Source organism: Arvicola amphibius, chromosome X, assembly GCF_903992535.2.
Source record: "Arvicola amphibius chromosome X, mArvAmp1.2, whole genome shotgun sequence".
NCBI lineage: Eukaryota > Metazoa > Chordata > Mammalia > Rodentia > Cricetidae > Arvicola > Arvicola amphibius.
This window is the reverse complement of record NC_052065.1, coordinates 63,534,175-63,557,832: the sequence shown is the minus strand read 5'-3', so window position 1 is coordinate 63,557,832 and position 23,658 is coordinate 63,534,175. Positions and strand designations below refer to the sequence as shown.

At 35.6% G+C, this 23,658-nt stretch overlaps 1 protein-coding gene across 1 annotated transcript in view; it reads left to right on the top strand.

Moving 5' to 3' along the window:
• Window positions 1-23,658, top strand: part of Abcb7 (ATP binding cassette subfamily B member 7) — a 161,579-nt gene that overhangs the window by 77,533 nt on the left and 60,388 nt on the right. Inside the window, exon 3 of the mRNA XM_038316603.2 lies at window positions 358-444. Within this exon, the coding sequence (XP_038172531.1) occupies window positions 358-444 (87 nt within the window). The remainder of the gene's footprint in view (window positions 1-357; window positions 445-23,658) is intronic.

Genomic DNA, 23,658 nt, shown 5'->3' with positions numbered 1-23,658 from the left:
AAAATGTGTATGTAAGAAAAGCAGGTGAGATATAAATCTTTATATTAGCTTTGCTTGCTTGCTAGCTTATAGCATAATGAATGACAGTAAAGAAGTCAGAATGAATTAAAACTATAATATTAGGTAAGTCACTAAAGGTAATTTCAAAAGCTATTTAGAAAAAGTAAGTTGGATATTTGTTATATTTAAATATTCCTTGTATAAACTTAGCTATATATTAATTCTGGAAATGTTTTTGCTTTACTATGCCAGAGTAGATGTAATGCCTTTGAATTTATTTTAGTGATAGATTAGATTAAGACATCTGAAATTCCATAATAGCTAATAACTAGACTGCTTGGTATCATTTTTACCTAGGCTCTCCAGGCATGGCCACTGATAGAAAAGAGAACATGTTGGCATGGGCACGCAGGAGGAGGACTCCACACAGACCCAAAAGAAGGGGTAAGAGTAAATACCGAACATTTCTATATCAACTTTAAAAAATAATTTTAAAAGGAGTGAATGACAAGTATCTGGAAATTCTTGGTGATTATTGTACTTGAATAGAAAATGTGTCCTTAAGATTATCATATTCTAATACTTTTTGATTGGTTCATCTAATGATACTTTCTAGTGCAAAAACCCTACATAAATTGGTGAATATTATATAGATGAGCTTTTTTATCACTTATAGCAAAAATTCATAGTTGACTGAATTAAAAAAAATTTTCATTAACTTAAATGTTCTGTTGTGGTTATTTGTACTGTTGCTTTGGCTTGTTGAGACAGAGCTTTGCTATGTATTTCATTCTGGCTTCAAACTCAGGATCTTCCTGTTTCAATCTTTGAAGCACTGGTTTATAGACGTATGCTACCATGCTGTTCTAAATGTTTTAGTTCTCTAAAGTAGCATTAACTGACTTTGTTATATACCGTAGCCTTATAAATACATAGGCAAATTTTGTTTAGCAATTATAATTTGTGTATGTAGGTCATTGTTTTGCCTGTATATACTTAGATCTTAGAATATCAGTTCATGGTAAATCTTCTATCTACATGATCCAATCCAACTGTTCTTGACATCCTTTGACATTATCTTTGTTATTATCCGATAGACATGTTAATCAGTAGAGCCACTGAAATAAAAAGATTTATTTGGACTATACTTGCACTATGTGAGTGAAAATGTCACCAGAGTACTGTTACATATTTCCCCATCTGGTCCTTTTCTTGGGGCTTGCCTCAACCTAATCTCTCTCCCTCTTTTTTCTCCCTCTCCTCGCCTCTCTCTTTCTTCCTCTTTGTCTCTCCTTCCCCTTTTTCCTCTCCCTCTCTCCCTCCCTCTCCCTCTCCCTCTCCCTCTCTCTCTCCCTCTCTCTCTCTCCCTCTCTCTCTCTCTCCCTCTCTCTCTCTCCCTCTCTCTCTCTCTCTCTCTCTCTCATTTTTTCATATAGACATATCTCTAAGTAGCAATGAGTTAAGGAAAGAAAATGCAAAGAGCTCTGTAAATTATGGGTGCTAAGTAAATATGACTTATTTTCCTGATAGTGAATAGTTGGTAAGAAAACTTTGTTTTCTTGATGTCTAGTGTTGCTCTGTACTTTCAAGTAATTCAAAGCACATTGTATTCATATTTCCATTTCTGTATATATCACTAGCCCTCATGACTGTCTTTAGAATTAACACAGTATAATATGAGAATTTTTAAAAATTCAGCCAAGTAGTGATATTTGTTTATCCATGTGTTACTCTTTGGCATGAGTTTTCCAGTTTTCAGGATCATCAGTCACTAAGGACTCTTAAGGATAGTTGCTAATAATGCTCTATGACTGAAAAATATGTTGACTAATAAAAGAGAAGTCAGCCACTTCTCTTAAGCTCCAACTAAACAAGTATTTTATATATGTTGTATTATTTAAATGTTGAAAGTTTTTCTCATCTAATGATAAAATTTTGATATTGGTGCATTTAAAAATGATGCAGGATAAATTTTAAGTATTTCTCTTCATATAAAATAGAACAAAGCAATCATAATCATAATTTTTGTTTTGGTCTTCACAGTTTTTTTCTTTTGTTATCTTTGTATAACTTGAATTTTGTTGGCTAAATGGAATCATAAAATAATAGGGTTTAGTGATCAAATGGAAAAGAAAAAGAGACATAGCATATAATTATTGTTGAGAACCTCAGTTCTAGAACCACATAGGATTTGAATCTGGGCTCAATCACTTCCTAATGGAATGACCTTAAACAAATTTTTGAAACTCTGGATGCTTCAGGTTCTTCTGTAAAATTGAGTTAAAAAACATACAAGAAGGAATTTAAATGAGGTAATTCTACTCACCATGTTAAAGTTACTAAATAGTGATCAGCATATAGGAGGTGCTCAGTAAATATTAGGTATTGTTACAGTGTGAAATTGGAAGACCTTCTTCAACCACAGTGTATTCATTTATAAAGTATTTGCCTGGGCCAATAGAATGACTCAGCATGTAAAGTTGCCTGCTGTTAAGCCTGACATCCCCTGTGTTATTCTTTGGCTCTTGTACATATGTGCTTTCATGTGCACAAACACACATGCAGTAATAAACTTAATTTTAAAAAGTTTATGTTATGTACTTGCTAAGTACTAAACTTTATGCTGTATGTGGGAGATACAGTGCTTAACAAAACAAGTTCTTGGTATCTAAAATTTAACTGTTGAGATGACAGAATATATAAACCACTAGATAGAATATTTACTAATAGAATATTTACTAGCATAACAAATGATAGATTTTGCAGTGAAACTAGCTGAAACATATACAGCTTGATTTTTTAAAATTTATTTCCACTTGTATATTCTTTGCAAATACTGCCGTTAACAATTGCCATCTCAGAGTATATTTAAATGATCTATTTATCTCATGTGGATGTCATAAAGGGTTTGTGAAAAAGGCATGGTTGTTTCAGTGTTTGAAAAATTTGCTTTTAGACATAGATGAATTGTTCATTTTATAATAAAATACTGAGATTTTTTAAAGATAGAAGATTTTTTTAAAAAATGATTTGTTATTTCTCTATGAATGTGTGAATGCATACAGGCATGCATATGCCATAGTACACATGTGGAAGTCAGAAGATAACCTCGTGGAGTGTGCTCTTTTCATTTTTATTTCGGTGTAGGGGATTTATCGCAGAATGCCAGGACTGTGTGGCAAGCACATTTACACACTAAAGCCTCTTGACAGCCAGGATTGGAATCTTTACTCCTACATTTAAATGTTTAGTTAGGCCTTTCTAAAGGAGAATTTATTTGTTCTGTATGGTCTGGAGAATGATGGGTGAGTTCATTAAGTTTATAATAAGCCACAACAAAAGACTAGATGGCAGTTTGAGAAATGGCTCAGTGGTTAAGAGCACTGACTGCTCTTCCAGAGGACCCAGGTTCAATTTCCAACACCCACAGGGCAGCTCACAACTATCTGTAACACTAGTTCTAGGGGACATGATATCCATGGCAAACACCATAATGCACATAAAATAAAAATAAATAGGACATCAAAAAATAAATGACAAGAAGGAAATAGGTATATAGGTTGATATGTCAATAAACATTTATATGCACATACATAAATAGCAAAATACTGTCAGATCATGTTCAGAACATTTAGCAAAAATCAACAGGGAGAGGCTGTTAAGACAGGCAGCTGGAGTTCCCAATAGAGAACATTGTGGATAGAACAGAGTGCCCTCTCAGGTGAGGCTATAGAGTAAATGAACAAATAGTAATAGATAGAGATATGGCATCAAATCAAACACAGTAGCCAACAAAAACCAGTTGGAGAAGTTGAGGCAGTCAGCCAGAATCCTGATTGAGCTTTCTTTCTGTGACTGAGCTTCCCATGGCTGAGCTTCTGGCATCTCTTTCCCACTGCAGGCATTTTTCATCATGCGATAAACAGTAGTAACCTCTGTTGAAAACAGCTTACCTTCTAGATGTTTTCAAGGGTACAGTGTTTTTGTTGTTGTTGTTTTGTTTTGTTTTATTTTTTGTTGGGCTGTTTTGCTGTTTTCTTCCCTCTACATCACAGAGTTAGCAGGGTCATTCCCCTTGGATGCCTTGAAGGACACTTGACATAAATATGTTTGGATCTGAAGTATGTATGTGAGCATGTACACACACACTGACTCTTTTTCTAGAGACAACTTCTCAGTGAGATAAATTAGCCTGTGACAATTTAGCGGTATAATGTTCACCGCTAAATTAGTGTTAGTGGATTTAGTTTGGCCTGTTCACTTAATAAGGACAAAAATAATGCAAGCCTCGATAAAATGCCTACTTATTTTTTATTAAATGCTGTACCTCATAGTCTGTTATATTAGAAATATTTCCACATTGATTGGATATAGTCTGAAGCCTGTGATAATAAGAGAGAGATTAATGCTTTCTAGAGCAATAGGAGAGCATTGGCCTTAAATCTTGATATAACCAGAAGATATGAAAAGGCAGCCTGGAGTAATGAAAAGTGGAAGATTGGAAAAATACTTTCTAAGCTTGTTAAAATGAGTGGGACAGCAAACAGTGGGAAAGAATATCTGGACGATACGGGGAATGCATTTTCTGGCTTTGATTTCAGAAATCATCAGGCAGCCTAAGGATCACTTTATCAACTTGACTTACTTTTGGGATAAAAACTAACTGACTGGTGTTGCATGAGGAGGGGCCCGCTTGTTTTTCCCTGCCACCCAGCTAGCTTACACCCAAAATAACCACACAGAAACTGTATTAATTAAATTACTGCTTAGCCCATTAGCTCTAGCCTCTTATTGGCTAACTCTCACATCTTGATTTAACCTATTTCTATTAATCAGTATATCACCACAATGTCGTATCTTACCAGGAAATATTCAGCATGTCTGACCATGGCAGCTCTCTCTTGATTCTGCTTTCTTTCTCCCAGAATTCAGTTCTGTCTTCTCCGCCTACCTAAGTTCTGTCCTATCAGGCCAAAGCAGTCTCTTTATTCATTAACCAATGAAAGTAACACATAAACAGAAGTAACTCCTACACCAGACTGGCCATTGCTTGTCAATCTGCTTGTTAGTTACTTTTTCTATAAGTTACTAGATGGACTATCAAGTACACCATCTCATGTGCAGGACAATCTGTTTCCTCAGGTCCTAATCACCACTGCATAAGCTCTTTATTGAGAATTCAGACTAACAGAGCTTAGAAAAGAAACCCCAAGATAAAGAGAAAATTATAATTACAAAGCCTTTTCTGACAGTTTATATTTTTCTCTCCTATTCCAAACTCATTACAGTTATAATAATATAGGGGGACTTCTCTGCTTGCTCTCTGGAGCTTTCTGTTAGACATCTACTGAACTTGCTTGTCTTTGACCTAGCTTTTATCAAGTTGCTGTTATCTCTAACAGTACTGAAATATCCGTTTTAATTATTCCTTTAATTGAAGTTGCCTTTTGCTTGGGTTGAGAAGACAGTTTTCTTCCCTGAATGGTTTGTCTGTCCCTGAAATAATCCTAAATTAGTTCTTTAGGGAGATGACATTCAGCCTATATGCTAGATTTACAGAGCAGATACTATTCCAAGTTTTTTGAAGGATGAGGGTGGGGTGAGAATTTCTTTCCTCACCAAAAGTTTTATCTGTTGGTAGTTTATTTTGAATTCAGTTTGGTTCTGTAAGTTAGTACATTTCTTGCCTTTAAAATTTAGGGATATTTGGGGCTGGGGATATGGTTCAGCAGTTAAGAGCACTGGGTGCCTTCCAGAGAACCTGGGTTTGATTCCGAGCATCTTATAACTATCTGTGACTCCAATTTCAGGGTACCCAACAGCTTCACACAGACATATGCAAGCAAAACACCAATGCACATTAAATAAAAATTAAAATTTATGGGTATCTGCAAAACCAGAATTCGTAAATTCTTCATCAGCGAAGGAAAGGACAATTCTGCTACCTTTGTCCAAATACTATTATTTCTTATTCTCATTTTGTCAGAACTCAGTGGGCTGCATTCTCTTGAAATGAATGAACCCCTGGTGGAAGCATTTGCTATTTGTGCTTGACAACTTCTTTTGGCAACCAATACAAAGCTACCTGAAAAGCAAAATACATCAAATTTATTAATATCATTATACTTAATATCTGAACATTTTCCTACATGAATTAGTTTAGATGTTTTGATTCTTAAATTCTTGTGCCCTTTCCATAGTTATTAACTATAGGTCTTCTTTTATAGTATATTTGGTCTTAAGATTTCTCTCCTGCTGGTCACACTGTTACATTGAATACTATTCTATGTATGAAATATGATTTGTGGCTTTACAGTTATGTTCTTAACTCATACACTTACACATTTACTTATGTATAATCCCATGTCCCATAATGAAGTTTTGGTCAGCAAGGTACAGTGGTGGTCTCTTAAGATATAATGGAATTAAAAAATTCCTACTTCTTAGTAAGCACATGTCTGAAGAGGGAGCAAGAGAAAAGAAGAGCACAGGAGGAAAAGGGGAAAATGCTCCTTCACTGGGATTTCATAATTAAGGGAGAAGAGGTCATGAATTTGAGAGGGAAAGGGACACAGAAGAAGTTGGAGGGGAAATGGGGATGTTGTAAATACAGTACTCATGTATGAATTTCTAAAATCTATAAAATACATAAAAAATGGAATACCCTAGGGATATGAATATGGCTCACTGGGTAAATTATTTGATGCTCAAGCACGAGGACATGAGTATAGATTCCTTGCACTCATATTTTAGAAAAGCTTGTAGTAGGATGTGTACCTATTACCCCAATGCCAATGAGTGGAGACAGGAAGATCTTGACTCACTGACTAGCCATTATAGCCAACTAGCAAATCCTAGGTTCAGTAGGAGAGATGAGTCAGAGGTTAAGAGCATTTCCTGCTCTTCCAAAGGTCCTGAGTTTAATTCCCAGCAACCACATGGTGGCTTACAACTATCTGTAATGGGGTCTGGTGCCCTCTTCTGGCCTGGAGGCATACACACAGACAGAATATTGTATACATAAGAAATAAAAAAAGAGACATCATCTCAAGAAAGAAGATGAAAAAACAATTGAAAAAAACTAGAAATATCTGGACATCAACCTCTGGCTTTCCCATGTGCTTATGCACACACACAACACATACACCACACACACTGAAAAACATGCACTGTAATGTCACTAATAGAGAGAAATATTATGTATATTATCTCATCACAAGGAAGTTCGTGATGGAAGAAGAACTAAACCAAACTACTGTGAGCACACTTCTGAAAACAGTAATACTTTCCCAAGAAGAGCCATAAGAAAATCCTTTTGGAGATATTCTCGAGGCAAAATTGTCATTGTGGGAGATGACAGCTCCATTTGAAGATTTTTCACTGAGAGGAGATAAAGAAAGTGGAGGACAGTGATATTGATGCTCCTTACCATATGTAGGCTTGGATCAATGTATATGGTTGTGGATTATTTGTATATTTAAAAGCTTAAAGTTAAAAAATATAGTAAAAGGCTTATAAAAATGGTGTAATACCATTTGTGCAGTTATTAAATGTGTTAAACTTGGCAGAAGAACACAATGGAGGAAAAACTGCTTACCTGATGACAGCTAAAAAGCTAAGAAATGAAGAAAGGGAGACTGGGAACTAGATATCCCCTCTAAAGTCATGCCTACAGATACCTAGGTCCCTTAGACCTTGCCTCTTATAATCTATGAACTTATAGATTATTCCATCGATGCAGTTAGTGCCATTATATTCTAGTAGCACCACCAGCTGAGGACAAAACTTCCAATACCAGAAATCTATTACCTCATTTTGAGTTATTGGCCAATGGGGTGCAATAGACCCCTCCAAACATTATAGGGTATTGCTGGTGATGCCCCCCCCAGGACTTGATATTAAGATCCTGTTGCTGAAGGAACCACATACTTATAATAAAACATGGAAAACTCTACTCAGTTGGAAGCCTCATTCTTATTGACTAGTGCTGGCAGGTACTATGAATTCTACTAGAGGCGACAAATAATCAGTAGGTTTGCCTAGCTGTGAACTCTTTGAGGTACAATAATCACTTGCCTGGCAAGATGTACTCACTAGTGCAATTTGGTATAGATGTTAGAGAAGTAACCAAACACTTTTTAAAAGATAGATTTAACATCCCTTCTATGAAGTGAAACCCATACTTGGCAATGTCAGTAAGGCCAAGAAACTGATTTTGGGACTTAGGAGAAATTATTCTAAAAAAAAATGAACACATCGATGTAGTCATAAGTCAGTGCATTGCTTAACACCCATCAGAGAAGAAGCTTCTTTTTGCAGCAGATGATAGTTAAAACAGAAACCTACAATTGGTAAGTGTGCAGAAAAGTTAAGAGACATCGCAAGAATTAGCCCTAATGGGATGTCTATATCACACCTCTTCTCTCAAGGCTCAGTAATCTATGCAGAAAGTGGGGCAGAACGTATAAGAGCCAGGAGTGTTAGCTGTTTTTCAAACATGGCAAGGCAATTTGCACATATAAACTCACAGAGATTTTGACCTACCTAAACTCAAGGCAGACCAAGTCCCACTGTGGAGGAGGGAAGGTGAGCATGAAGTCCCATCCTTATCTGAGAGGGAAAGTTAGTTTTCTTCAGTATAATGTTACCTGGTATATCAACCACACTCCAGGGCAGGCCCCATACCCATTTAGACAGGGCCCGTTTCTTTTTAAGAAAAAGAGCAAGAGAGAGAGAGAGACAAAATATGAGGTTGAATGTATATAGGGAAGTGTGGGGAATATTGGTGAGGAGTTGGGGAAGGAGAAGAATATAATCAAAATACATTGCATCAAATTCCTAAAGAATAAATCAAAGCTTTTTAAAGAAATGTCATTTTCATGTAAGTGGGGGCTTGGGGCACATTCCCAGGTCCAATAATCTCAGTTATCTAGCTGTGGCTACATATCCTAATGAGCTGTGAAAAGAGAGGAGTAATGGGGGAAAGTAGTAAAAGGAGGCTTAATCAATACTTTGGGAGCAGAAGCAGTATATTCAGGACACCGACAGAAGCTTTATGTTTGACTAGAGGAAGAATTGCAACGGAAAGCAAGAAGTACGCATGATAAGTTGGTTCTTGTTCGAGTTTGATTTGGTCGATCATTGTCTCAGTTCTGGATCTACAAGATTGTCTGAAGAAGTTGTTTGTTACCAGTATCATTACTTAAAGTGATTCATCTGGTTCTCCTTAAATACTTGCTTTATTTCAGGGTACAGCATCACCTTTATGGACAATTACCCTCATCTGAGGCTGTGGAATGGTCTGTTTCAAGCATTGTTCTGTCTTAATCCAAGGTTACTATAGGTTTAGGACAATGAATCTAATGTCTGTGTCTTCAACTTTGAAGGAGGATGAGCTGACAAAGTCTTAGGAGTCAGAGACAAAGCGCAGGAGACATAAAATGATTGAATTACCCAGCTTTCATCCTGTTTTCGTTATCCTATGGGCCCAAATGAAGATTCAACGCTTTTTTTTTTTGCTTTTTTCCTTTTTAAAAGTAAAGGCAGCTTCGAAGTGCCTGTTAAAACTCAGTACTAGTTTTGCCATGTAATGAGGCTTAAGTATCATTTCCATGTTTTAAATTTGAGGCTATCTAGCTACAGGAAGAAGGCCACATTGGATGCAGTCTCTTAGTGGTGGAAAGCAGATGCCCTCCTACTTTCATAACCTTTTCAAATACATTTCTGTATCACTCAAGCTGTTGCTCTCATGCTAGGGTCATCAGTACTTTTTGTTTTGGTTTTTTATTTTTTAGATGGAGTCTCACTAGAATAGCTAGGCTAGTCTACAACTGATTCTCCTGCTTCTACTTCAAATATTATATTTTAAAATACTGCTTCTAAATTCCATTATGAACATTATTTTAGAAAATGAATTTTATAGTTCTTGCTTATATGTATAAGGAATTCTAAAAGAAAAACTGTTAAAATAGTATCAGTTACTTCAGCAACATCTACCCTTTCATTTCCTTTAATTTTTACTTGATTTCTTTTCCATATTCTCCCATCTAAGTACTAACCAGGCCCAGCTCTGCTTACCTTCTGAGATCAGACAAGATTGGGGACATTCAGGGTGATATGGCCGTAGACTCTTTTCCATATTCTATTACACAGTTACTCCTTGGGGTGGGAGGAAGGTGGGGGGAGTGGGAGGAGAAGGAGGGGGAACTGGGATTGGTATGTAAAAAAAAGAATGAATAAATAAATATTTTTTCATCTTTTAAAAAATCCCTTTGTTAGTGTGTGTGTCGGTCTGTCTGTCTGTCTGTATGTATGTGTGTGTGTCTGTGTCCCACGGGAGATGTGAAAGTCACAGGACCACTTGTGGCATCATTTCTCTCCTTTCACCATATAGGTTCCTGGGATTGAACTCAGGTGTCAGACTTATTGGCAAGCACCATCTCACATTTTTTCAAAGACCAATTTATCATCATCTTAATGATTACATTTCCTAACATTTCTTTAAGAATGTGATGTTAAAGGGGTATGTATGCTATTATTGGCTTTATCCACTTATACTCAGCTGAGTTGGGGTGACAATGCATATTTGATATAAAGGTGATAAATTAGTCTCAAGTTACTTACTGATCTTTTTTCTTGCTGTAAATAAAACCCATTTATTTTTCAGGATTACTACTGGTTGTCTGATATGAAATAATGGGTGCTTTTGGAAGGTGGTATATTATCTTTTAGGATCTATATGAAGATCCCGAAATTTATTTTCTGTGGTGCAGCAGGAATATGTTGTTTTAAATTTTTTTTAAAACTGTTTCTCAGGCTCTAAAACGCTTTTTTTTATTTGGTCTTTACTTTTTAAAAAAGGCATTTTTCAAACTTTATAGTTTATCTAAACTCTAGCTGAAGTCATGTCCTTTACAGCTTAATGGACTCATAATGCATGATTACACAACTTCAGAACCCATTTTGTTAAATGAAGTGGTGACATTTTATGCACTATTAAGCCTACTAGAATAATTTTCCTGCTCTTAGCCTTAACTTCTCTGTGTCCTTATTGAAAAAATTTTGGGGTGTGTTGTAGAAGGTTTTGACAGGAGAGAATGTTCCTAAAGATCTGTGGAAACAGGACCCTTTTTCCATTACTCCATCAAGAAAAATAAGGCAAACAAAACTTGTGAAATGGGAAAGTGGTTGAAATGCCCCAGTTTGTGTTATAATGCATTAAATTATATTTATTTTGTTAACGTTTGATTGGAAAAAGTGAATTTTAAAATTACTGCCTCATTCTGTTTTAAAATGCCTTACCAGTTATGAGTATGTGTGCATGTATAAAATAAAACATGGGAACTAGACTTTTTTGCCATCTTAAGGATTTTTAACAGCTCAGGATGGCAGTTCTGTTTTTGTATACTACAAGCAGTTTTATGTCTGTTACTCTTTGCACAATTAACTGCCTAAAACATAAGTAGTTTGCTGAGCTTTATGAGGTTAATCATAATATAAAAGTACCCTGGGTTTGTTGTATGTTAGCTTCTGCCCACTCATTGCTGTACAAATTTACTTTAAATTGTATAAATTTTCTCTTTTTGAAATTAATTTTTCTTATTATATATGAATTAATATAAACAAGTAAAAAGAATATAAAAATTTATCAGCTATTCTCTACATTTGAACTACTATTATTAATATGTTTGTGTTATTATGTAGCATGAATAATAAAAACCCAGAGATAGATATTGGGGTTCAACCTGAAGATCAGAAAAAGAAAGCAGGCAACAACTAGAGAGACCTGTCTCCACAAATCCTCAGGCTCTACACTCACCTGAGTTCCTGTCTCTTTCCCCTTTATATTCCTCTCTCTGTCCAGCCATAATGCTTCTGTCTCCAGCTCCCTACTGCTGGGATTAAAGTGTTGTGATCCCAAGTACTGGGATCACCTTTGTTTCTATTTTAGAATCAATCTTGTGTAACCCAGTGTGGCCTTGAATTCATGGAGATCTGTCTGCCTCTTTCTCCCAAGTCCTGGGATTAAAGGAATGTGCCACCACTGCCTGGCCTGTATGGCCTACTAGTATGGCTGCTTTGCACTCTAATCTTCAGGCAAGCTTTATTTATTAAAACACAAATAATATGCCACTATATTTTCCCTTGTCTAAATAAATAGAAAGCTATAACTAACATAGGAAAACTATATACAATAAGTACAATAACTATATACAATATATACATACAGTAAATACATCAACAATGTCTAGGCCATTTGCATTTAGCAAATTCAGAGAAAATATTCCATATCTATCCTATCTTGGTAAGTCCAGCATTTTGTGCCTAATTTACTTTCTATCATAACTTGCTTTCTGCATCTGATAAACAAGGAAAACTGTAACTGTCTAGTCTTCAAATTCCTCAGAGACCCAAGAAGGAAATAATATTAATTGAGTAAGAAGGAAGTGCAAGTAAGCAACTTCCAAAAAAAATGTGAAAAAATTCCTCTGCAACATTGGGGTATCCACCTTCAGCCTACAGGACTAGTATATCTGAGAGACTTTTCTGTGAAGCAGGATATTCTAACAGTGTTTGGCAGTCACTTTCTTTTCTGTTCTGCTTGTCCAATTAGGGCAATATACTGTCAGCAGTTGAGGCAAGGACATTTTCTTGCCCAGTGGCTTACTTTTTTGGCTTACAAAGAAAGTAAACTCCATGTGGAGTTTCTTGGATGCCCATTTTTTCTCTGAAGTAGATTGGTGCTGCAAGAGTAGAAATGTCTCACTGTCATAAAAAAAGAACCTATGATATATAAACATCTTAAATGCCATATTCTATAGATCTCTGAAGTGTTTGAAAATGACCTGTCTATCTAAAATATATCTTTGTTTGACCTTGATAACATACTTAATATGACCACGTGTTCTATTATAATAGGTAATTAACTACTAACCTGCATTTCCTTAATATCCTAAACAGTTGGTAATAATAATTTTCACCAGCTAGAAATTTGCATTACATTGTTAAATGAGTTGTATAGGTACAATATCTTGAACAAGAGTAGAAATGTATGTACAGTATAGTCTATCTGAATAAATCTCAAATTTGTATCATTATACAAAATTTGTATACAATATACAAAAATCCAATCCAATACAAAACATTTAAAACTAGTAGTTGCTTTTTAAAAGTAGATTCAATTATCTACCTTTTATCTTATAATATCTATATCCTGCATTTTTTCTTTTCAAAATGAGAACCTTGGGTCTAATTTCCTTTGTTTAGCTTTTTTTCCTGACCATTACCAATGAGAAATTGTATCCAGTCACCCTAAACAATGACAAATATCCATAACCCAATGAAAGACCAAAGACCACCCACCCTACCTCTTGGGAATGTGGGCATCATTTTCTTAATTTTACTTGCTGTTGTCTGGGGGATCATTAGGGGATCCTGAAAAGAAAGATTTAGGTTAATTGTCTAGTCCTGGGAGAGGTAGCTGTGTTAGTTGTTGTCCAGTCTCTATATAATATGGGAAAGGGAAAGTGCAGGGCTTATTTCAAGTTCTGGCTAGAGTAGTCTATGTAGTCTGTGAGGCTGGATCATCTCAGCTAGCCACCTTGAAATTGTTCTGAGCAGTTTGTAGTTCAAAGCCAGTCTTTAGATGTGGTTTTTTTTTTTTTTTTTTTTTTTTTTTTTTTTTTTTTTTTTTTTTTTTTTTTTTTTTTTTTTGCTTAGTGGTGTTTTCATAGTCCTGGAGGAATCATCATTGTCGGGCCCTATTCTTTTAGAGACTTCAAAGGTCTCACTTAGGCATGCTCATGGTTCACTGCATAAAACTGATAGAGACTCAAACCCAAAATCATGTACAGGAGGGTAGATGAAACCTTTTTCTAGAATTAGGTAATACTCTATGTGATCATAAATATCATGACAAAAAGTTTTATATATATTTATATTTATAATTATATATATTAATCTTATTAATTTTATACCTTATGAAAAGCTGTTAAAGAGTCAATATAAAACCAAAGGATTATGAGATTACTAGCAATAAAATGGTCCTTAATTTTTGTTTTTCTTCTACCCCCATATCAGGTGGCTCTTCTGACATGAGACAAAGATTTTGAATTTCACTTTAATAAACATGCTTGGGTTTGGAGAAGGAGATAGCCACACTCCAAAGCCAGCTTTAATTTTTGATTGGACTGGGAATACAAAAAAGATAATTTGTATTATATGTCTGTGGATATCAGCAAAAACAAACATTTGGGAAAATTTATGAAATTTTATCCTGTTGGAAATGTGATATACCAATTAGTCAATTTACTCTTTTTCTTAAGCCATTTTTTTCTGGATGATTTGTTCTTTTTATTCAGATGTCTCATTTGTCCAGTGGTCTTCAGATTTTCATAGCTGGATATCTTTATTCTCCTGAAAAGAAAATACATTTTCCAACCCTAATTTTGGGGAGATTCTCTTAACAAGTTATATCTGATCAATTGAAAAACATTTGTTAGTTTTATGAGTTAGTTTATATTAAATAGCTGTGCTGTTTGATGAACTATAATATCTTCTAATTAAGAGATGTCTCTTGTTCAAGTTGAATCTTTATCAATTTTGATGGTATCCATAGCTTTTCTTCTCCTGTGGAAACAAAACCCAAGTCCCTTCCCCAATGTAAGACATGTCCTGGTTTCCATTTTGAGGTCAGTACATCTTTAACATAGTTTTTTCTACTATCCAGTGTCTCTGTACAGTTGTTTTTCCTTTCTCATTAGCATTTAGAAAATTCAAAGTTGATAAAGCATTATGCAATCATTTCTGGGGGTCTTTATCATTCCCTCCTGTTTATTTAACATATCCTTTAAAGTTCAATTTGATATTTCTATAACTTCCTCACCTTTAAGATTATGTCTTATACCTGTAATGTGGTTTATGTTATAATAAGCAAAAAACTGTTCCATTTTCTTAGGGAAATATGCTAGAACATTATCTGTCTTTATTTGCACAAATATACCCATGATGGCTGTAACTTCTAGCAAATGTGTGCTTATAGAATCTATCTTTTTCTAATTCAGAACAGTTGCCCATTGAAAACCTGAGTAGGAGGTATCAATAGTATAGTGCACATATTTTAGTTTTCCAAGTTCTACAAAATGGAGCATATCCACTTGCCAGATTTCATTCCTTTGAGTACCCTTTGGGTTACTTCCTGCAGGTAGTGGTGTTGGTTGTATAAAGAACAAATAGGACATCTCCTTATAATTTCCTTGCTTGTTGTCATGTGATGTGTTTGGGGGTCAGCCTCGATAAAAATACCCTCTTCCAAATTGGAGGCATGGGAATTTAGAAATATAGTAAAGAATACAAAGATGCAAATGAAAATAATAAATTGCAGAAACATGTAGGATAGTATCGGGAGGGAATTTTTCACCCGTGTTAATTTACAACTGGTTAATATACCCCTGACCCCAAAATGTAGGAGTTAAACAAAAGACTTCATTAACATACAAATTGAAAGTCATGGGGCACATTCATTGCTCAAGCCCTTGGCTCACTCCCTTGACTCACACTCTAGACCAAACACTCTGTAGGCAAACCACTCCCTGGTTTGAATCCCAGGTTATTTCCATAAAGGAAACTGGAACTTAGTTGGTTCCTTAGACTTTTGTTTTAGGTATTTCCCTAGTTCACGAGCATGAGGTCTGGCAACTAGCCACACCTGTCGACAATAGCCCTGAGAGAGCGGAACTCTGAGGTACAACTAGTTGGGACCTTTCTATTCCAGTTAGAAGCACAATAGCCTTGAATGAACTGAAAACAAGTCCCAAACTCTCTGACCTTTGGCCTCTTTGGGCCTCCACAGTGATGGAAAAGTCTTTTTTTTTAACCTTTGCTATTGACATGATGTTTATGAATGAGACATTCAGCACATTTCTAATCAATAATTGATCAATTTCTGTATTACCTTATGCTAGAGGACCTGACAGACCCATATGGAATCGTTATGTATATAGGATGTGTTTTGTGTTGTGGGATAATGCTTCTGTCCACTGTAAAGATTTGTCACTTATGTTGGGAGGAAGTATGGTTGGGGCAACCTACTAAGAAAATTCTGGGAAGAGGAAAGGCAGAGACCCAGTCACTAGCCAGACATAGAGGAAGCATATAATCCTGACTTTTGGACAGAATGATTAAGGGCTTTGGTCCAGTTTACTTAAATTTTCTGATTTGTAACCTGCCTTTCCTGATTTATTTGCATCAGTATAGAATGTAGGGGATCCAATTATTGGTGTGTCCTGTACAGTGTGAGAAAGGATCTAGTTCTCTTTATGAGTTGAATTCTCTTGCTTTTGGGATAGTTATGGTTAATCTCTTCCAAAAAATTACTACAAGCTCTTTGGTAGGGTTCACTTTCTGCCCATAATTTTTCACTTTCCTCAATATTAAAAGGTACTACCATTTCTGCTAGTTATATTCCTGCTAATTGAGGAAGTCAATTTTCCTTTTAAAATTAACTCAGAGACCTTTTCCACATTAGGTTTTAATTTTTGACTTGGATTATGTGGTAAAACGATTCATTCAAAGATAATATCACCCATGTGATTAAAATTCCTGTAGGGGAATGTTTGGAGGGTAATATGACCAGAATGCAGTTAAGATTCAGATCCACACAATCACATATGCCTTATGTAATTTCTCTTCAATCAAAGCCAATTCTTTTAAGCTTCAGCTGATAATTTCCTAGGACTATTTAAGTCCTTGTCATCATCTAAAGTTTTGCTTAAATTGATCAGTTCATCAGGTTTTATCCCAATAGTGCACTGTAGATGGGAAATGTCTCTTAACAATCTTTGGAAGTCGTTAAGAGGCTGTAATTGATTGCTCCTAATTTGTACTTTCTGGGGTCTAATTTTTTATAAACCTAATTTATAGCCTCAATAATTAAAATTTAAAAATTTCTAATCCCCAACAGGGCAAAATTTTCTTAACTTCTTCAGACATTCTTTCTAAAGTATCTACATTTGAATCAGATAGCAAAATATCATCTATGTAATGCTAAACTGTAGATTCAGGAAATTGGTTACATGTCATTTCCAGTGGCTGACTTACAAAATATTGGCACAGAGTGGGGCTATTTAACCTTCCATGTGGGAGAATCTTCCATTGATATCTCTAAGTTGGCTGAGAATTATTATAAGTAGGCATTGTGATGGCAAATTTTTCTCTGTCTTTTTCTTATAAAGGTGTAGTGAAGAAACAATCTTTTAAAACAATAATTATAAGAGACCATCCTTTAGGCACTAAAAAAGGCAAAGGAATGCCAGACTGTAGAGAGTCTATTGGCTGAATCACCTTATTAACAGCTCTTAGATCTGTTATCATTCTCCATTTTTCAATTTTTTTTAACAAGTGCAGGATAATTCCAAGAGCTGACTGATTCTTTAATATGCTGAGCATTTAGTTGTTCCTGTATCAGCTGTTCTAAAGACTGCAGTTTCTCGGTTGTTAAAGGCCATTGCTTAACCCATACAGGTTTATCTGTCAACCGTTTTAAAGGTGGGGCTATTGGTGCCTTTGGAAGATCAGCAACTGTTGTACTCTGTTCTTGTACAAACTGAATGATTGGTGACTGTCATATCTTGTAATATTTTTCCCAGAAACATACATTATTTTATAGTATGTTTCTATATTGGGGAAATGTTAATCTGAGTATTCCATTGCTGTAACAAATCATGTTCCCACAAGTTCATTGCTATATTAGCCACATATGGTTTTAATATTCCTCTCTGTCCTTGTAACCCTATGTATTCAACTCATCTCATGCTCTGCTTTACCTGAGATAGTTCCAGTCCCTAAAAGCTCAACATTTACATTCTGAAGAGGTCAATTTGGATGCCAAGATTCTTAGGAAATTATTGTTAAATTTGCACCTGTGTCTACCAAACCTTCAGTAACAATCTCATTTATTCATATTTTTAATTTTGGTCTTTGTTCATTAATAGAAGTTTGCCAAAATACTTGCTTTATGATTTCTCCTGAATTTTTTGTTCTCTTTCTGTTCTATAGCTGTTCTGTTATCCAAAGCAGTGTGGTTTCTTATAATAGGCATTATGTTCTTTAATTGATCTGGGAAGGAACTTCTTCTATGATAGCAGAAAACAACTGGACCAGATTTGCCATAGGGTACTCCAAGAGACCCCCTTATGGAGTTTCCCAATGGCAAAGGATTACCTTGAATATACCTTGTTGACCTACCTTCATTAGTCCAATTTCTACTTGCCTTTGCAACATCTTCTGCATAATCCAGAAGGGAGGTGGCATCCTGAGTGAATTATGTTTAGGAAAAGAAACATTGTTTCTAGGAACACCCTGTTTAAAATCCAAGGTGACTTTGCCAGAATTGAAACACTTGCTATTTCAATTTTTCTTCAAGCCTCTGGAAATCACCTCTCCTTTCCAAGTATCATCATGGTCATCAGATTCATTATTAATTGTATTGTGGATCTATTCCTCCAAAGGTGCTTGCTTACCTTGCCTTTAATTACCTGATTATCCTTTTGCATTGAGAACTAGCATTTTCAAAAGCCAGATATTCAATTATTATTTTTCTAGTTTCTGAATTTGGTATCATTCTATTTACTGCTGGTGTGAATCTTGGTAAGAAATTCATGAAGGTTTCTTTGAGATTTCCATACCTCTAGTTTTGTTCCATTGTTCAATAGTCTTAGCCTCTTCTCTGAACCAGCTACTCCATTTGGGACCAGGCTCTAAAACAGCTTTAACCAAGTCTATCCAGTCTTTAGGGATAATTCTATTACAAACTGACCATGAGTTTAACATTTGCTTCACAAAAGATGAATGCATGCCAGAGGAGACTATTGCTTCCTTGAATCTCCTTAAATATAACATTGGCACAGGAGTCAATTCAGCTCTTATGAAACCTCTAGCATTTGGCAATTCCTGTAAGATTACTGGATATCTTAAGGTTGGTTGTTTGAAAACCTTAGGCTGTTCCTCTCTATTCTTGTAATGCAATGCTGAAATTGGTTCTCCTTTTAAATTCCTCTGTCTGAATTTGAATATCTCTATGATCTGTTTTGTTAAGTTTTTCTAAGGCCTGTATCTTAGCACGCAGATTAACCAACATTTTTAATGATAAAACAAAAATGATAATGCTGACACTGTTTAAAATTGACATTACATAAATCCCATCTAAATTAGTTATACTCTCATTTAATTATTCCATTTTCAAACTGTGTAGCATATTATTATGCAGAGACTCAAATCCCTCCTTTGTAATGGTTTTCCCTATTTATTAGTGAGAAAAAAACTCTCCCTTTTAAATAATGCCTTCCTTTAAGAACTCCCAATTGTCTTACCAAATCTGCCTTAGGATGTTGGTAAAGATGTGAGGCTTATTGCTGCTGCATAGAACAGTAAAAGCCTGACTGGATTTCAAGGCAGCTACATAGTTTGGCAGCAGCCCAAGAAGGGGGTTCAGGGAGAGCCCACCAGGAAAGAAAAATGAAGAACCTAGCTGGTAGGATAGTGATTCCGGCTGCATGTAGCTCTGACTTCTGCCTGTGGCTTTAAAGCCACAAAAATGGCTTTTTCATGAATTTGCACCCCAAATGTTGGATGTCAGATATAGCATGAATAATAAAAACCCAGAGACAGATCTTGGGTTTTTAATTTTGTTTCTATTTAAACAGCCCAGGCATAAACATTGATATAGCTAAATTTTTGTTTCTTTATTCAGTATTTTTAAAATTTTAGTTCACTATAGTGTAATGTTTCCTTTTTTAATTAAAATTTCAGTTTTTCTCAGCATACAAAATAATGAGTTTCATTATAAGACTTTCATATAATTATGCCACTGTAGGTGGCTGTACTTGAGCTATCGGAACTTCTATTGCCTCTCTCACTGGTTTTTTTCCTTTCACCAAGAAATTCTCTTACTATCACATGTATAGACCTGTACTCACATAGCACATTTATATTTAAATTATTCATTTGAGAAAAGAATTGATATTTGTGGGAGTTGGAAAAAATGTCCTCCAAAGAGAGTCACACTATTAGGAGGTGTGATCTTGTTGGAACACACACACACACACACACAGAGAGAGAGAGAGAGAGAGAGAGAGAGAGAGACTTCCCCCTTCTTTTCATCTCTCTTTCTTCTGTCTTTTTATGTTTATTCCTTTTCTACTTCACTCCTAGCCTCCCTCCCTCCCTCCCTCCCTCCCTCCCTCCCTCCCTCCCTCCCTCCCTCCCTCCCTCCCATCTATCCCCCTTTCTCTTTCCTTTCTTCCTGGATCTCATGTATCCTACACTTGCCACAGACTCTTTATAACCAAGCATGACTTTTTAACTATTTGTTTCAGTGTTTATTTGTTTGGGCATGGTGAACGCCATGGTGCCTGTGTGAAGATCAGAGGACACCTTGCAGAAGTTGGTGGTTCTCTTTTAACTGTAGATTCCAAAGATCAAACCCACTTCATTAGGCTCGGTGACAGGTGTCTTTACCTGATAGGCCATCTTGCTTTATATGTAGTTTCTCACTGAAGTAGAAACTCTAAAGGAAGGAATCATGATCTGTAAGAGAAAACAGAAAAAGGATTCTGATTAATGTTAGAGGTAACTTCATTGAATAAATGCTTTTTTGTTGCTGAAGATGGTTTATCAGGTTTAAAGACTTGGAGGAAAGGATAGGATTATATTATTTTAAGGAGTTTTTTTTCCTAGACACATAGAACATAGTTTACATATATATACAAAGACATGTTTAGGGAACTAAAAGTCATCCAGTACCTATTGAACACTAAAAATAATGATAATAATGATAGTATAAAACATGGCTATATGTCAGGCCAAGCAGAGCCTTATACTCTATGTTATAGACTTTGTTCTTTAGTCGAAGAATGATAGGATATTACTTAAGGGTTTTAAACTAAAGTGATGTTTGATTATTGAGTGAATTTCCTAGATAGGGAATAGAATGAATACAGGGAAAAAGTTAGGAGGCTACTGCAATGGTTTTTGTTTGTTTTATTTTCCTAAGAATGATAACTTGGATTGTATTAGTGATTGGAAATGGAAAGAATTTGACAGATTCAAGAGAGTTTTCAGGTAAAATAGATTCAACTTGGAACACAGTGTTCAGATTATTTTTAGCAGAAGTTCTCAGAAGTGGATTTTTGGGCACAGAGGACAGAATTACTTTAAAAGCTTGTGTTAGATATGAAATTGCTTTCCAGATATATAATTTCAGCATTTCCCCCACTAATAATATATTTAGTGCTGTATACCCTTACCAGTAAAGAACATCTTTTTTCTTTTCTAGACATTGAGCTATTATTTTATTTTTGAGTGGGGATTGTTTCACCAACTATAATAATATAGTAATTTTAGAAAATTATTATGTATGATCTCCTATTTTGGTTTCAGAAAGTATGAATTTGGGGGACTGGAGAGATAGTTAATGGTCAAGAACACTTGATCTACAACCATGAAGACCTGAGCTTGGCCTGCTTTTTCATCTCCCACGTGTTATAGAAAAAATAAACAAGAGGGTTGCTGGATAACATTAGCTGCCAACCTTGCAGGAAAAAAATGTAAATTTCAGGTTTACCTCAAAAGAATAAGGCAGTTAGGGGTAGATTTAGACAACTTCTTATGGCCTCCATACATTGGTATACAAGCACACACATCCATACATATACCTGGGCCTACCACACACACACACACACACACACACACACACACACACACGCACGCACACACACACACAAATGTTAATTTGGTTCTTACAATTCTCTGATATGGGGTTGGTGAAGATCTCTTCCCATTTAGTAGGCTGCCTTTTTGTCTTATTTACTGTGTCCTTTGCTTTACAGAAGCTTCTCAGTTTCAGGAATTCTCATTTATTTACATTTATTTATTTTTGCTCTCAGTGTTTGTGCTACTGGGGTTATACTTAGGAAGTGGTCTCCTGTGTCCATGCATTGAAGGCTACTTTCCAGTTTCTCTTCTATCAGGTTCAGTGTGGTCAGATTTATATTGAGGTCCGTAATCCATTTGGACTTGAGTTTTGTGCATGGCGATAGATATGGACCTATTTTCATTCTTCTACATGTTGGCATCCAGTTATGTCAGCACCATTTGTTGAAAATACTTTCTTTTTTCCATTGTATAGTTTTAGCTTCTTTTTCAAAAATTAGGTGTTCATAGGTGTGTGTATTAATATCCGGGTCTTCAATTCGATTTCATTGGTCAACCTGTCTGTTTTTATGCCAGCACCAAGCTGTTTTCATTACTGTAGCTCTGTAATAGAGCTTGATGTCAGGGATGGTGATGCCTCTGGACATTCCTTTACTGTACAGGATTGTTTTTCGTTTTTCCATATGAAGTTGATTATTGTTCTTTCAAGGTCTGTGAAGAATCATGTTGGGATTTTGATGGGGATTCTGAATGTATAAATTGCTTTTGGTAGAATTGCCATTTTTATTGTGTTGATCCTACCTGTCCAAGAGCATGGGAGGTCTTTCCATTTTCTGGTATCTTCTTCAATTTTTTTCTTCAAAGACCTAAAGTTCTTGTCAAATGGGTCTTTCATTGATACAGGAAGAGCGGGCTGCTTGTCGTCCTGGCTGCCCAGCTATCTTACACCCAAAATAATCACCCAGAAACTGTATTCATTTAAACACTGCCTGGCCTATTAGCTCTAACTTCTTATTGGCTAATTCTTACATCTTAATTTAACCCATTTCTGTTAATCTGTGTATCGCCATGTGCCTGTGGCTTACCCACAAGATTCTAACCAGCGTCTGTCTCAGGCAGGAGATCTATGACATCTGCCACTCTGCCCTTCTTTCCAGCATTCAGTTCTGTCTATTCCACCTATCAACTAGGCCAAGACAGTTTCTTTATTCAACCAATAAAAGCAACACATAAACAGAAGGACCTTCTACACCATTTCACTTCCTTGAGTAGTGTTCCCCAAGATACTTTATGCTATTTGTGCTATTGTGAAAGGTGATGTTTCTCTGATTTCTTTCTCAGCTTCTTTATCATTTGCATATAGGAAGGCTACTGTTTTTCTTTTTAGTTGATCTTGTATCCTGTCACCTCACTGAAGTTATTTATCAGCTGTAGGACTTCCCTAGTAGAATTTTTGGGGAGATATAGATATAGATATAGGTATATATAGAGATAGATAGATAGATAGATAGATAGATAGATAGATAGATAGATCTCATCTGCAAATAGCAAAACTTTTATTTCTTCTTTTCCAATTTGAATCCTCGTGATCTCCTTTTGTTGACTTTTTGCTCTAGCCAGAACTTCAAGAACTATGTTGAAGAGATATGGAGAGAATGGATAGCCTTGTCTTGTTTGTGATTTTAGTGGAATTACTTTGAGTTTCTCTCCATTTAATTTGATGTTGGCTGTCAGCTTTCTGTATATTGCTTTTATTATGTTTAGGTATGTTCCTTGTATCCCTGATCTCTCTAAGACCTTTATCATGAAGGGGTGTTGGATTTTGTTGAATGCTTTTTAAGCATCTAATGAGATGATCATATTTTTTCCAGTTTATTTATATGGTGGAGTGCATTGATAGATTTTCTTATGTTGAACCATCCCTGCATCTCTGGGATGAAGCTGACTTGA